The 17067-nt window shown below is 51.8% G+C and overlaps 1 protein-coding gene across 1 annotated transcript in view; it reads left to right on the forward strand.

Annotated features, from left to right (window-relative positions):
- Window positions 1–627: 627 nt before the first annotated feature.
- capn15 (calpain 15) overlaps window positions 628–17067 on the forward strand; it is a gene marked incomplete at both ends in the record, with an annotated part of 44866 nt that continues 28426 nt past the window's right edge. Inside the window, 1 exon segment of the mRNA XM_084456344.1 lies at window positions 628–806. Coding sequence (XP_084312470.1) covers window positions 628–806 — 179 coding nt within the window.

Raw genomic sequence — 17067 nt, forward strand, 5'->3', positions numbered from 1 at the left:
CCATCCAAAATAACCGGAAACCCAGAAGGTTGCTACGTTCTCCAGAGATGTCCCGTCTCCCGCTCTGCCTGAGTCGGTAGCTCTTGAAGGAGGCCCAGGGATGAGCCTGCACAGAGCCGGGAGGGAGCGAGGACCCGGAGGATTGACCCTGGCCCTGACCCAGGAACACACGGTCCGGAGGGGGAACACAGGGGCCTAAAACACCGCCTACGCTACGAGAGAGAGAGGCAAACGGCTCACAGCAGGAAGAGAAGAGGGACATTTCCTCTCGTCCTCAACCTTGGTCTTTCACTCTGACCTGTGAGAAATTCACCTCTGGAGTTTCACTCTTCTTCCAACTCTCACCTGTTCTGTTTTTTTTTTTACATTCGTCTCTTCTTTGCTCACTGTTTAGTCGTTTTGTTTTATTTTGGGGGGACACCGCTTGAGGAGCTGTAGGTTTATGACTGACAGCCACTGTCTGGCAACGCCGCCACCCTCCAGACCCCACCCCCGGAAACGGCTGACCGGAAACATCGCTCGGCGACTCTTCCCCCTGACCCGACGTTTTTTGTTGTTGTTTTTTCGGGTCCGGTCGAGAACCGAGGTCCGCGGCGAGTAAGACCTTGCTGTGTTATCGCCGTGGCGATGGGGAGCTCGGCCTCGTCCCTCAGCGCGGAGACGGAGTCCGACCACGGGTTCCGCAGCGCGCCGTACTCGCCAGCGCCCCCCGTAGGCTGGCTGAGGAACAGCCACAGCAGCCCGCTGTGGGGGGCCACCTTCATCACGCGCCAGCAGCAGCCCTCACTGCCCCCCAGAGAGCGCAGGTAAGACGGGTTCCCGATGACCTCATCCACCTGGCGCTTCCCCAGATTCTCTGTTTTCTCCGTTTTATTGTTTCAGGAAAATTCAGTTACAATTCCCCATTGTTTTTAGTTTAAAAAACGGTTTAGTTTTTTTCTGATTGTGCGCTCTTCCATGTTGAGTCACTTCAGCCGCCCCTCTGTCTCCTGAAACCACGTAGCAGTTGAACACCTCAGCCGGCCCTGTCACTCCGCTGCGCTTTGGCGACAGCTGGCAGGCTGACTGGGCGAGGCTGGCATGGCCTGTTGGCGGTCAGCGGAAAGTGGACGGGCCTGCCTCTGTGGTCGGGTTACATGGGAGGGTGATGGTGAGTGTGAGGGACAGACAGCTGGATTGTCCTGGTGGCGGTGGTGATAGCTGGTACCGGTGCTGGTCGGTTTTAGCACAGCCATCGTTGTTGGTTCAGGCTCGTTTATGTCAGAAACTCACTGCTTCCCGTTTAAATCACTTTGGCCTATTATGACATAACCAAGCTCTTTAAATGTAGGTCTAACCGACTAGCCTGTTCATAAAAATCAGACTAAATGCTGAGGCCTAATCAAATCTGACATTCACCAGGGGTCATCTCATCGAAGGTTGCAGTGCTAAGTTGTTGTTTGATGTAGAGAAGCTGGATTTGAGATGCAGCCACTCCACTCACAGCTCTGAGTGCTGAACACGGTACAGGGTTGAGTAGATCTCTCTTCACAGCTCTGAGTGCTGAACGCGGTACAGGGTTGAGTAGATCTCTCCTCACAGCTCTGAGTGCTGAACGCGGTACAGGGTTGAGTAGATCTCTCCTCACAGCTCTGAGTGCTGAACACGGTACAGGGTTGAGTAGATCTCTCCACAGCTCTGAGTGCTGAACACGGTACAGGGTTGAGTAGATCTCTCCTCACAGCTCTGAGTGCTGAACGCGGTACAGGGTTGAGTAGATCTCTCCTCACAGCTCTGAGTGCTGAACACGGTACAGGGTTGAGTAGATCTCTCCTCACAGCTCTGAGTGCTGGTACGAGCTCGTCTGCGCTCGATTGGCAGAGCCTGCCTCATCGTCGCCATAGTGACGCTTTGCTGTAGCCAAATTTGATCCCCGGCTTGATTAGGTGATGGCGCCAGCGGCAGTTACATCTGAACGCACGCCACAACACCGTTCAGCGTTTGACCTCCGCAAGACGTGGCGTCCGCTGACAGATGGACGCTGCCGTGAGTCCACCTCACAAACACACCATCGGTCATTTATGGAGTTGTAGTCCATAAAAACCTCCCCCTCCCCCCTCACTCGACCTCGCGTGTGCTCAGCCGGAAATGTGTGTGTGTGTGTGTGTGGGGGGGGGGGGGGTTCAGAGAGCTCAGTTCTTCACAGTAGATGCTGTCTGTGAGAGCTTGGTTGGATGGTTCCTTGGGTGGATGGTTCCTTGGTTGGATGGTTCCTTGGTTGGATGGTTCCTTGGGTGGAATGCATGACCATGAGGTGGAGTCATTCTCTTTGAATCATCGCTTGTCAGATACTGTAATAATCAAGAACGGTTGTTTGACTGACTGTACCGTATTCTTCACTCAACCAAACGTAATTGAAATGGGCAGTTACACTCCAACACAGCTAGAATATCCCTTTTCTGCCTGCAGAGAAACTGTGTGATCAGTGAGTTGGAAATGGAGGGGAAATGATTTTGTTACACATCGCGATTCTTGTGTGTGACGATTTTTAAATCGCCGTGCTGCCTCAAAATCGATTTTGTAAAAAATAAAAATAAAAAAGTTTTATTTGAGGTGGAAAAAAGTTTGCCGCAATTACGTTCACAATTTACTTCTGGCTACAACAGAAAGTTTCACAGAGTTCACGTACAGTGTAGTAGCTGGGTTAGGTACAGTGTAGTAGCTGGGTTAGGTACAGTGTAGTAACTGGGTTAGGTACAGTGTAGTAGCTGGGTTAGGTACAGTGTAGTAGCTGGGTTAGGTACAGTGTAGTAGCTGGGTTAGGTGACTGTCAACTTAAAGAAACAGCGTAGTTTGGATGCAGTATAAGGGGCTGTACATTCAATAATAATAGGGCACTTTTTAATTTATTTTCTCTTATCTGTTGGCTGCCCTGTAACTCCATGTTAGGAATTAGGCCTGGAATAAAATTTAATAATATTCAACATTAAGTTAATGCCAAGAACTTGTTCATGTTAAGATGAAATAAAATTTGAAAAACTCGGTAAGTTAATTTGGCTGTTGTATTTGAAGGTATGATTCAGTGTAAAAAAAAAATAAATAAATAAAAAATCGTCATATCGAAATGCCATACTTACAGAATCGCAATTGCCACAAAAATCACAATATATATCGAATCAGCACCTAAGTATTGGGATAGCATTGAATCAGGGAGTTACTGCCAATTCCTAACCCTAGTGAATATCCCCTGAGCTCTATGTCTGCAGAGGAAGTGTGTGTGTGTGTGTGTGTGTGTGTGTGTGTGTGTGTGTGTGTGTGTCTCTCTCTCTCTCCAGAGTGGTGGGTTACCATCGACCTCCTCCTCCGGTGTGCGGAGGTTATTGCTGAGTCACTCGGGGGGGCCTCGGTAGTCCGGTTGTTGATTATTGATTTTCAGAAGGCCGATCAAATATCCAGACAATGGATGTCATTATTTATTCACCTCCGGCCTCCTGTAGGTCTTTCATCTCCTGTAGGTCTTTCATCTCCGTCTTTTTACTATCGTCCGCTTTTGTCAGTACTTAGTTTGGAGTTGCCCTTTTGTGAAGTCAGAGTCAGTCTAGATCTTTCTACAGTAACTCCATATGGAACGGGTCAAGAGTCAGTCTAGATCTTTCTACAGTAACTCCATATGGAACGGGTCCAGAGTCAGTCTAGATCTTTCTACAGTAACTCCATATGGAACGGGTCCAGAGTCAGTCTAGATCTTTCTACAGTAACTCCATATGGAACGGGTCCAGAGTCAGTCTAGATCTTTCTACAGTAACTCCATATGGAACGGGTCAAAAGTCGGTCTAGATCTTTCTACAGTAACTCCATATGGAACGGTCATCCTGCATAGTTTAGTGTTTCAGAAGTCTTCAGCCTATTAGGGAAGCGTTTGGGTTGCTGATTGGTTAGCTCTATTGTAGTAGCATGCTGATTGGTTAGCTCTATTGTAGTAGCATGCTGATTGGTTAGCTCTATTGTAGTAGCATGCTGATTGGTTAGCTCTATTGTAGTAGCATGCTGATTGGTTAGCTCTATTGTAGTAGCATGCTGATTGGTTAGCTCTATTGTAGTAGCATGCTGATTGGTTAGCTCTATTGTAGTAGCATGCTGATTGGTTAGGCCTAGCTCTATTGTAGTAGCATGGATGATTGTACTTGGCCCTGTCAGGCCCTTATTGTTTCTGGAGACCCTCTTGAAGTGCATCCCCATAGCAACAAGCCTCTGTTCCCAACACCAATCACACGGTGGCGAGCCGAGCCTACACACACGGAGACTGCCTACTACACCCTTAACCCCGCGTAACGCTGCATCCAGGAGGGATGAGGGTCTACGCATGCACACACACACACATTTTTTCACAACACTGCTTTTAGAGGCAATGGTGCTTAGAGCCCCATCTCTCTCTCTGTACGTCTCTCTCTCTCTGTCTCTCTCCGTCTCTCTGTCTCGGTCTCTCTCTCTTGGTCTCTCTCTCGGTCTCTCTCTGTCTCTCTCTGTCTCTCACTCTCACACACACACGCATGCACTAGGCACACCCCACACACACACACACACACACACACACACACACACACACACATCCGTTTGAGTCTAACCGGGTTAGGCAGGCCTATCTGAGCTGTGACAGAGCATGAAACATAGAAACAGCAGGCTTCCGAGAGCACGTCTTAAACACGACAAATTCATGACAAATCATGACGACTTGTGTTCACTTCTATATTTTGCTTCGCAGCACTAGACTACTTTTCCGGTCCGTCTTCTGTTTTCTCCTCAGACCAGATTCTGGCCAGTCCTGCTCTTGTGTAATTTTTTACTCGGCTTCGCCCAGCGGTGACTCACTGGCCTTGGAGAGCGGCGGCACGTCGGGGTCAGTATCCTCCCCTTCCACCTCCATTGTATTTACTTTAGATTTCCCATGATCCTCCAGCGCTGCGGTGATCAAGCAGCCCCACATTCCAGACATGTAAAAACAGGCGTTTTGTTCCAAGGCGAAGCAGCGTGACGTAGTTCACCCGTGTTTGGGTGTGAGAATCTTTTATTTGCAAACACCTTCCTACAGTACCTCGCTATGAGTGTGTTGTTAACCGCTCGCTAACAACCCATCTGTGTTTGTTGGGATAATTGACTCAACGCACTTGATAATCAGAGTCATCACACACGTCCACACACGCTGGTGTTCTTTTCACCCAGGTCCTTATCTATGGCTCTTATTGGGCCAGGCCGGACCACACACACACACACACACACACACACACACACACACACACACACAGGACGCTCCTGAAGCCCCACACACACACGATGGGAGCAGGCCTGCATGGCGCTCATTCACCTAGCGCCGTAACTCTGGGAAGGAATGATGAAGGAAAGAAGAAGAAAGAAGAAGTGTTTTTTCCACTGAAGGCATTATTCCGAGGTTCTCGTGTTGCCATGGAGATTGTAACATAATGCTCTGTATTCTAAAGGGATTCCAGCCCCGCCGGATGCTCCTCAGACTAGTTCATCTCCAATATGGAAGTGGGTGTTGGGGGGGCGGGGGGCGGGGGGAGTCGTAGTGGATGAATGTTACTGATCTTCACCGTGCTTGTTGAGGTCAGGGGTCGTAGGCAGGAGGGGAGCTGCGTCTCAGCGCCGGTCATTCAGCACCTCCTCCTCCTCCCCGGGGGACGGACCTGCTTCCTCACCTCCTCCTTCTCCTCCTCCCCGGGGGACGGACCAGCCTCCTCAGCAGCACTGCTGTCCAGGACCCGGGCTCCTTAAGATCACAGACCTCAACCTACACCTCCTCCTCTGCCTCCTCTTCCTCCTCTCCCTCCTCCTCCTCTCCCTCCTCCCCCTCCTCTTCCTCCTCCTTCTCTTCCTCCTCTCCCTCCCCCTCCTCTTCCTCCTCCTTGTCTTCCTGCTCCTCCTTCTCCTCCTCTCCCTCATCCTCCTCTTCCCCCCCTCCTCTTTCTCTTCCTCCTCCCCCTCCTCCTCTTCCTCCTCCCCCTCCCCCTCCTCTTCCTCCTCCTTCTCTTCCTGCTCCTCCTCCTCCTTCTCTTCCTCCTCCTCCTCTCCCTCATCCTCCCTCTCCTCTTCCTCCCCCTCCTCCTCTCCCTCATCCTCCCCTCCTCTTCCTCCCCTCCTCCTCCTCTCCCTCATCCTCCCCCTCCTTTTCCTCCCCCTCCTGCTCCTCTCCCTCCTCCTCCTCCTCTTCCTCCCCCTCCTTCTGTTCCTCCTCCTCTCCCCCCTCCTCTCCCTCCTCCTCCTCCTCCTCTGATGGATCTGCCTGTATTGTCCCTGGTCTGTGAGAGCCTGTCCAGTGAAACCCATCCGGACAGCGTCGTCTCCTCTGTTTAAAGATTCAGACGTTTGCCGTCACCGCGGCTGACAAATTCACCCATCAAATATGAGAGCTGCTCGTGAAATATTCACAGAGGGGAGGGCCAGAGGTCAGGTGGTGGTGGTTGTTGTTGTCGTTGTTCCCGGTGGTGGTGCTTTTTTTTTTTCTCGTCACGAGTTGTTTGACGCCGAATCCTACCTCACAGAAACAGAATGTGGAGAGCTTCTCAGAGCTTCTCAGAGCTTCTCACATGGCATCGCACGGCCAGGTCTGCGTGACGCTAGAGGTCTAGTTTGTGATCAAGTACTACGCAGCAGGCCTGGAGCCCAGGCTCTCCACTCAGTGACGGCAGACTAACGCCTTAGAGACTGAGACTAAGCACATGACAGAGATGCACACGAAGAATACAGACAAAGGACACGGAAGTATTTTCAACACGTGCCCTTCTCAGAAGTAACCATGTTGGAGGACAGCTGGATCCACATCCAAGGATGTACAGAGGCGTGTGTCCTTGGGCCATAGACACACACACACACACACACACATACACAATGAGGTGGAGGGAGGGAAGGAGAGACCTGTTGAATCCACATGAGTGATATTAATCGGTCTCTCTCTCTCTCTCTCCCTCACCCCTTGCTCCCTCGCCTCGTGTCCATGGCCCAAGGACACGTCTCTCTGTGTCTCCTCTGTGTCTCCCTGTGAGGTTCTACCAGCAGACCGAGGCTCTGCTCTCTGTGCAGCTTCAGTCTGCCGTCACTTCAGTCTGTCATCACAAAGCTTTCATGGGTAAACCTGCAGTTTCCCATCACCCGACTAAAGTTACCCCCCACCAGAGTCGTCTCATCTACCCTGACCTCTCGGTGTCACCCAACCTTCTGGATCATGTCACGGCAGTCTCGAGTGAACCACGGCCCAGCCTCTGTCTGCTGACTGCGCCGGAGGCTCGTACAGGTGAAGCCACGTGACCCCGGAGGAGAAGACTCCGGCCGGAGACGCACGCATCACGCCCCACTCTTGTCTAACCGAGCGCTTGAGTCAGACTAAACTTCACCGGCGGAGTCAAAGTTGCGAAACATTTTCTTGTCTCTCTCAAAAGCTCTCCAGTCACCGTTTTTTCGGTGATAAAATCTTCCTGGAACTCCGGCGGCGCTCAAGTTTCATCTCGCCTCCCTACAGCTCCTTTCCGCCGCCGTCGCACGCCACATCCTGTCCCCGTCGCACGCCACATCCTGTCCCGGTGGCCACAGAGGAGGTGGTTCAGGACATAATATTAATTATGTTAATAGTTAATCGACTATCGATTCATTGCCGATAAGAATTTACTGGAGTAAGATTTGGTTACTTGTTAAAGGGCAATGCTCGTTTTTGACAACCTGGACCTTATTTACGACATATTATAAGAAGTTTGACTCACCGAGATCACTTTTGTGTAGTTCGGAGGCCTGTAGAAGAAATGTAAAATCCAGCGCGAGCCAGTATATCCATGTAATGACGGTGATCGGGGCACCGAGAATGCAGTTTCTCAAAATCTATTTTCGGCCGCTAAACGGTTGTTTTCATCAATCAGATTGGATGAATCGACAGTTGAGATTCCTCAACGCGAGGCATTTTTGTGGTTTTCAAATACGGGGTCTTTAGCCTCTAATATGATCTTTACACGCCTTTCCCCACTTGCTCCAGCACGCATGCGCACAGGCCAGCGCGCAGACTGGCTATTCTCCGGCTCACATTCTCTGCGCTACGATCGGATTGTTGCTGACGAATGACGACGACAATATTCTCGGCACCAACAACGATCGTAGCGCAGAGAATATTACAGAGGCTAAAGACCCTGTATTTGAAAACCACAACAATGCCTCGCGTTGAGGAATCTCAACTGTCGATTCATCCAATCTGATTAATGAAAACAACCGTTTAGCGGCCGAAAATAGATTTTGAGAAACTGCATTCTCGGTGCCCCGATCACCGTCATTATATGGATATACTTGGCTCGCGCTGGATTTTAAATTTCTTCTACAGGCCTCCGAACTACACAAAAGTGATCTCGGTGAGTCAAACTTCTTATAATATGTCGTAAATAAGGTCCAGGTTGTCAAAAACGAGCATTGCCCTTTAATGGAATGTAACTTTTTTTTTTTTTTTGAACGAACGTTATCAACGGGAGTTGCGTGAAATATAATCATGATTTAAAGTCTGACTGCACACGAGGGCGTCACGCCATGTAGTGAAGGCTAATTGGGATGCCAGGAAATTTCAACAACACAGCGGAAGAAGACACAAAAATGAAGCGAGCAAAACGCAGTCCGGCGCGGGACGTTGTTATCAATGAATCGACTATCGTTAGTTAAGGTTAACAGTTATCGATTAATGAAATTCCTTGAAATTTGCGACCCTAGTCCAGACCGTGACTCGGCGTCCTCTCTGACAGGTGGGGGCGGGGGGGGGTGGCGGCTGGAGGGGGGCGGGGGGGAGTGGCGGCTGGAGGGGGGCTGGTGGGGGGGGGAGTGGCGGCTGGAGGGGGGCTGGAGGGACGAGGGACGCTCGCTCTGCAGAAATGACTTGTTGCCGTGGTGAAAAGCGCTCGCTTTCATGTCGGTCCGGAAGAAACCGGAATGTAGGGAGGCGGCGAACAAAAACGGAACTCATGAATAAAAGCGCTCTGTATGATGCGTGTGTGCGCATTGGCGGGGTCTGTATGATGTGTGTGTGCGCGCTGGCGGGGTCTGTATGATGTGTGTGTGCGCGCTGGCGGGGTCTTTATGATGTGTGTGTGCGCGCTGACGGTGTCTGTATGATGTGTGTGTGCGCGCTGGCGGGGTCTGTATGATGTGTGTGTGCGCATTGGCGGGGTCTGTATGATGTGTGTGTGCGCGCTGGCGGGGTCTGTATGATGTGTGTGTGCGCGCTGGCGGGGTCTGTATGATGTGTGTGTGCGCGCTGGCGGGGTCTGTATGATGTGTGTGTGCGCGCTGGAGGGGTCTGTCGCCGAAGGTGTTCCCGGGCCCCGTCCTGTTTTTCATGGAATGGAAAGTGCTAGGCTCGTGCTAATCTCTCCCGCTGTGCGGGTTTAGGAGCCCAATCACGCAGCCTGGTATTTCAACATGCCCTTTTATCTGGCTTCGAGTACAGTACGATCCACAGCCCGTCTAATCCTGGAATTATAAACCTCTGCTCTTATAACTGACTCAATTTGCTGATGAATCTTCAGGCTATGAGTCAAAAACCACTCTCAAATCCTCCTCAGCAGTGAGCGCACCGAGTGTGTTAATGTAGCCTGGGTGAAGGGGGGGGGGGGTCCTGAGCGTGGCCCTAGCCGTCAGCCCCCCCGTGGGCCCGGGCTAATTACCCGCTGGGCCGCCAGCGCTACTGGGGGCGGCGCCGCCGCACTGCCTGCTGCTAACCCTTACCCTCAGCCCCGGCGCCACAAACTGGGCCAGCTGAAGAAGTACTGGACGAGAGGGGGTGTCTCTGCCCGTCACTTTTGACGCCCGTCGGCCCATCTGAAGGCGGGTGGTTCTGCTGTAGCTGCTGCTGTTACAGCCCACTGCTCAGTATACAGTTAGGACTAGAGACTCACTTCCATTGTCCTCTGATCTTGCAAGTATGGAAAGGTTTGTTTGGACTGCAATTTCACTTTGAATTAACACAGTCATTATTCTCGCCGAGAGGCTTCCTGCCGTGCGGTATCTGCCCCTGTCCCTGTCCCTGTCCCCAGCCCCTGTCCCCAGCCCCTGCCCCCTGTCCCCTGCCCCCTGTCCCCTGCCCCCTGCCCCCTGCCCCCTGCCCCCTGCCCCCTGTCCCCTGCCCCCTGCCCCCTGCCCCCTGTCCCCTGTCCCCTGCCCCCTGCCCCCTGTCCCCTGCCCCCTGTCCCCAGCCCCTGCCCCCTGTCCCCTGCCCCCTGTCCCCTGCCCCCTGTCCCCTGTCCCCAGCCCCTGTCCCCAGCCCCTGTCCCCTGCCCCCTGTCCCCTGTCCCCAGCCCCTGTCCCCAGCCCCTGTCCCTGTCCCCAGCCCCTGTCCCCTGCCCCCTGTCCCCTGTCCCCAGCCCCTGTCCCTGTCCCCAGCCCCTGTCCCCTGCCCCCTGTCCCCTGTCCCCTGTCCCCTGTCCCCAGCCCCTGTCCCTGTCCCAGTGCCGTATCTATATCCTGCATTATTAAGCATGAGTAGACCCCCCTGGGGAGCCAGGCCCAGTGAACACTACACCACAACCCCCCAACAGCCAAGCAGCTAGCCCCTGCAACCGGCTATTATACCATCCGGCTATTATACCATCCGGCTATTATACCATCCAGCTATTATACCATCCAGCTATTATACCATCCAGCTATTATACCATCATGCTATTATACCATCCAGCTATTATACCATCCAGCTATTATACCATCCAGCTATTATACCATCCAGCTATTATACCATCCAGCTATTATACCATCATGCTATTATACCATCCAGCTATTATACCATCCAGCTATTATACCATCCAGCTATTATACCATCCAGCTATTATACCATCATGCTATTATACCATCCAGCTATTATACCATCCAGCTATTATACCATCCAGCTATTATACCATCCGGCTATTATACCATCCAGCTATTATACCATCCAGCTATTATACCATCCGGCTATTATACCATCCAGCTATTATACCATCCAGCTATTATACCATCCGGCTATTATACCATCCAGCTATTATACCATCCGGCAGTTATACAATCCGGCTATTATACCATCCGGCTATTATACCATCCAGCTATTATACCATCCGGCAGTTATACAATCCGGCTATTATACCATCCGGCTATTATACCATCCAGCTATTATACCATCCGGCAGTTATACATTATCCGGCTATTATTAGATCCGAATCTAACCTTTAGCCTACTGGGCTAGCCTGCTATGCATGATCACACTAGGGCGTTGTGGGCTGTGTGGATGATCACACTAGGGCGTTGTGGGCTGTGTGGATGATCACACTAGGGCGTTGTGGGCTGTGTGGATGATCACACTAGGGCGTTGTGGGCTGTGTGGATGATCACACTAGGGCGTTGTGGGCTGTGTGGATGATCACACTAGGGCGTTGTGGGCTGTGTGGATGATCACACTAGGGCGTTGTGGGCTGTGTGGATGATCACACTAGGGCGTTGTGGGCTGTGTGGATGATCACACTAGGGCGTTGTGGGCTGTGTGGATGATCACACTAGGGCGTTGTGGGCTGTGTGGATGATCACACTAGGGCGTTGTGGGCTGTGTGGATGATCACACTAGGGCGTTGTGGGCTGTGTGGATGATCACACTAGGGCGTTGTGGGCTGTGTGGATGATCACACTAGGGCGTTGTGGGCTGTGTGGATGATCACACTAGGGCGTTGTGGGCTGTGTGGATGATCACACTAGGGCGTTGTGGGCTGTGTGGATGATCACACTAGGGCGTTGTGGGCTGTGTGGATGATCACACTAGGGCGTTGTGGGCTGTGTGGATGATCACACTAGGGCGTTGTGGGCTGTGTGGATGATCACACTAGGGCGTTGTGGGCTGTGTGGATGATCACACTAGGGCGTTGTGGGCTGTGTGGATGATCACACTACTGTGTGGGCTGTGTGGATGATCACACTAGCACGATTTGGGCTGTACGGATGATCACACTAGCACGATGTGGGCTGTGTGGATGATCACACTAGTGTGTGTGTGGGCTGTGTGGATGATCACACTAGTGTGTGTGTGGGCTGTGTGGATGATAACACTAGTGTGTGTGTGGGCTGTGTGAATTAGCATCCCGGCTAATTAGCGGCGTGTTCATCAGGTAAAGCCTCAAGGCAGTGATGCTGTTTACACAGTGAGGTGATGAGACTTGTTATTGAGCTTGAGGTCATATTTTGGTTTTTGTTTATTGCAATAAAAAAAAAAAATTTGTAGACTGCATGGTTTCTGTGACTGGCTGGTTATTATATCAAATATTGTAATGTGAGCCATTTCAACTCCATATGTTTAAAGGCAAAAATGACTATCAGGGATCATACATTGAGAGATGCTTCTGGCTCCTCTGTGTCTGAGGAAAGATCTTTATCCACAAAGAGACTCGTTTATGAGACAGGCATCGCAGTCTGCCTCCCCCTCTCTCTCTCAGTGAATACAGACGTCTAAAGAAGGTCTCTCTCTTGTCTAAAGAGCATCTCTCTTGTCTGATATTGTTTGGCCCAGTCTTCCTTTTCAATTTGATTATCTTGCAACAAACCCAACAAACCCGTATTGAAGAGGAAGAGACGACTGCCACTCTGCATTTTTGCTTTGAAATTGTGTAGACGGTTTTCCATCAGTCTCTTGTTTTTCGCACCACAGTACCGCCAGGGAGAGAGAGCACACAGTTCAACGAAAACAACATTTTAAACAACGTGAGGGTTAGTCATGTGAGGGTGAGTCAAGCTCCTTGCCTGAGAGAAAGTAGAGGCCCCAATGTGTCCAAGTGCCTCCCTTCAGCTGTGACAGGGCAGGCTGTATTCCTGGCTTGTCCGCGTTTCCCATGATTTTCAGCAACTTATGTTACATGCGACGCCACGCCAGATAAATGTTAGAAGTAGAGGCGAACTAGCTAACTTACAGTTGTTAACATTTGAGCTGCGCTGCTAAGGTTAGCATTAGTAGCCTTTACTAGCCACACTGCCTGGCTGCACACGCTCTGTTGCAGCGACAACTACGGAAGCCGGAAAGGGTTAGTTATTCTTGGGAGTTGGGATTCGATCCAGGGATCATGGAATTAAGGATCGCCATCCTTTCAAGAATCGATTCTTTGGAGCACCCCTAATATCTAGCCTATTGTTGGCCAAGTCATACTCCTTTTAGCAATGTCTTATTGTTGGCTAAGTCATACTCCTTTAAGCAATGTCTTATTGTTGGCTAAGTCATACTCCTTTAAGCAATGTTGTGTGCTGGTAAGAACAGTAATAGTAGGCCCAATACGCCTAGTATTACTGTGTCAGGTGTAGTAGTGCCTAGTGATGTTCCCCCTGTGAAAAATAGAGACGGACACTGCCCCCGGTGGCCAAGAGAGGGGTATCATGTCCGGGCTTGTGGCCAACCTCGGAAAGCCAACGCTAATGACTGTCGCATGAAGGCCAAATGTCTCACGGCGAGTCGTTGGGAGGGAGGCGGGCGGCGCTCACGCCAGCGGTCAGAACGTGACGTGGCGCTCGGCCAGCCGGCTACGGCATCACCGTCACCGACACCGTGCATCACCCCCCCCGCCGCAGCCTGCTTCCCCCAGCGCTCACCTGAACTCTCGTCCTTGCTCAGCACTCCAGCCCTGGCTCCATCCATCTCTCCTCAGATACTGTGTGTGTGGGTCTGGGTGTGTGGGTGGGTGTGTGTGTGTGGGTGGGTGTGTGTGTGTATGTGTAGGTGGGTGTGTGTGGGCGTGGGTGTGTGTTCCCAGTCTCTCTGGGTGTTCAGCGCCAGGCCAGGCGTGGGGTTTGAAAATGTCTCTTTTTCCCTCCCTCTCTCTCCCTCTCCCTCTCTCTCTCTCCCTCTCTCCTCCTCTCTCTCTTTCCCTCCGTCTCTCTTCCTCCCTCCCTCCCTCCCTCTCTCTTTCCCTCCCTCTCTCTTTCCCTCCCTCTCTCTCCCTCCCTCTCTCCATCCCTCTCTCCCTCCCCCTCTCTCTCTCCCGCCCTCCCTCCCTCTCTCCCTCCATGTGTTGTTAGTAAGCAGGGCACATCTATAAAAGAGAGCTGGTCTGTTATTCCCTGTCTAAATAAAGGCTTCTATCTATCTATCTATCCATCTATCCATCTATCCATCTATCCATCTATCCATCTATCCATCTATCTATCTATCTATCTATCTATCTATCTATCTATCTATCTATCTATCTATCTATCTATCGGCGTGGGGCGTGTAGTGAGGCCCAGTGGCTGTCCGGTTCGGGGGGGGGAGCAGGCGACTGTCCTGCAGTCTCTCCGCTGTGAGCTCCTGGCTCCCCGCCCGGGCCCGACACGCAGAGAGGCTGAAGTGGGCACTTTGAGAGCGCCTCCACTGAGCCCCGGGCCAAGGACAGAACAAAGTGTGTGTGTGTGTGTGCGTGTGTGTGTGTGTGCGTGCGTGTGTGTGTGCGTGTGTTTCAAAAGGGTTTATTGAAGTGAGAGTTAGTAGTCTATTTCAAGGTTGCAGTCCATCCATCCATACCTCTAGGTAATAAACGTTTCTCCTCAACATAATGAGCCAGTCTGCCTAATGGATCTCGCCACAGGTAACCATGAGAATGATGTGATGACATCGATAACCCCCCCCCCCCCCTAACCCCTAACCCTAACCCCTAACCCTAACCCTAAAAGAACATTTACAATAAGACAAGCAGCAAACAGTGGAAACAAGATTCCACACAGGACATACATTAAGCACAGAGCATAGGCTACCATAAAACAGTTTTCAACAAAAGAAGCACAAGACATCAACAAATTAAAAAAAAACACAAAACAGGCAGCGAAGGAGAAAAAGTATTACGGTTCAGTCATTAAAACAAGTTGAAATGTTCAGAAACATATCCTTTACTCTATTCTTAAAAATATGTAAAGAGGTAAGACTCTCAAGTTTAAGAGTGGCCTGTAAATCGTTCCATGACCGTGGACCAAAGTAAAAAAGGCTTGCCTTGCCCTTCTCTTTGACTGGAGGCACTTTGAATTGTATCCAATTACATACAAACACACAAATAGATATACTGTACAAACACATATGTAGATAGACAAACACATCTATGCGTAGACACACACACACACACACACACACTATCCAAGTACAAACACATATGTAGATAGACAAACACATCTATGCGTAGACACACACACACACACACACACTATCCAAGTACACACTGTCCGAGTGCCCGGGACAGGCAGTGTTTGCACAAAGTGACCTCTCTCTCTGTCCTGTCCTCCAGGACCTGCAGCGGCATGACATGAGAAGGACCGAGGTAGAGAGATGGAGAGAGAGAGGAAGAGAGAGAGAGGGAGAGAGAGAGGGAGAAAGAGGGAGAGGGAGAGAGAGAGAGAGGGAGAGAGAGGGAGCGAGGTAGAGAGAGGGAGAGAGAGAGATGGAGAGAGAGGGAGCGAGGTAGAGAGATGGAGAGAGAGAAGGAGAGAGAGAGAGGGAGCGAGGTAGAGAGATGGAGAGAGAGGGAGAAAGAGAGAGGGAGCGAGGTAGAGAGATGGAGAGGGAGAGAGAGGTAGCGAGGTAGAGAGAGAGGGAGCGAGGTAGAGAGATGGAGAGAGATGGAGAGAGAGGGAGAGAGAGGGAGAGAGAGGGAGCGAGGTAGAGGGATGGAGAGAGAGAGGGAGAGTGAGGGAGAGAGAGGGAGAGAGAGGGAGTGAGGTAGAGAGATGGAGAGAGAGAGATGGAGAGAGGTGGTCTCTAAGAGGTCCTCCCGGGCCTGTAGCCCCGCCTCCCCGGGCTGAAAGGGTTTAATGGGGTTGAACTGAGGGCGATTAGCCGGCTGGCTCTCCCGGTGCTGCGGCAGCGGCCTGGGACCGGGCCAGCCCGGCGGCCCTCACTCTTAAAGACCTTTTTATAGCCCTGCTCCCGGCCCAGCTGCACAGAACCAGCGCCCGCCACCGAGCCTGCCGTCAGGGTCCGGAGAGACGCGCTGGCTGGATATAGCCCCGAGTTAATGTGCTGCACGCCTCCTCAGTCAGCGAGCGTCTGAGGGATCACCCTCGGCCCGCCGCTAAGAATAGCTCACGCTGCACCAAAACACCTGGGAGAGGTGAGCGTACGTTGCACTGAGAGAGATGAGTCAGGAGAGAGACCGTTCAGGGATGGTCGCACTGAGCCGCGGGAGAGATGAGTCAGGAGAGAGACCGTTCCGGGATGGTCGCACTGAGCCGCGGGAGAGATGAGTCAGGAGAGAGACCGTTCAGGGATGGTCGCACTGAGCCGTGGGAGAGATGAGTCAGGAGAGAGACCGTTCAGGGATGGTCGCACTGAGCCGCGGGAGAGATGAGTCAGGAGAGAGACCGTTCCGGGATGGTCACACTGAGCCGTGGGAGAGATGAGTCAGGAGAGAGACCGTTCCGGGATGGTCGCAGAGAGCAAGACGGTGGTGTTATTCCTTCTTCCTCCCGTCTATCTGACGACCACCTTTGTAGAGGCTGACCCTCCTCTTTCTCCTCCTCCTCCTCCTGCTCTTCCTCCTCCTCTTCCTCCTCCTCCTGGAGGGGAGACAGGGGGCCGGCTGAGTACTGAGGCTACAATACTAGCTTTTAACACCTCCAGTCTCTCCCTCTCCCTCTCTTTCTCCCCCTCTCTCTCCCTCTCTCTCCCTCTCTCTCTCTCTCCCTCTCTCCCTCTCTCTCTCCCTCTCTCTCTCCCTCTCTCTCCCTCTCTCTCCCTCTCACTCTCTCTCCTCCCGCCATCATTTCTCATCTTCACACATGAGTGACTTGAGTGACGGTGACATTTATGGGCGCGCTCAGATGGCACCCTCACTCGTCAACCCCGCCAACCCCCCGGAGGCTGCCCCCCCACCCCCTTTCCACACACACACACACACACACACACACACGCACTCAGTCGGACTCTGCGGAGGTGGCCTGTCGTGACAGTGGACACAGCTCAGTAGAACATCGTCACTAAAGCGTTGACGATAATGTTTTTGTTTGTTTTTTTTGAACCGGCGAGTCAATCGTGACTTTTAAATGAGCCAGTTCTGATCACATGACCGAGCCCGGGAGTATGAATACGCGCTGTAA

The sequence above is a fragment of the Borostomias antarcticus genome (assembly GCF_949987555.1).
Source record: "Borostomias antarcticus genome assembly, chromosome: 22".
NCBI classification, from domain to species: Eukaryota; Metazoa; Chordata; class Actinopteri; order Stomiiformes; family Stomiidae; genus Borostomias; species Borostomias antarcticus.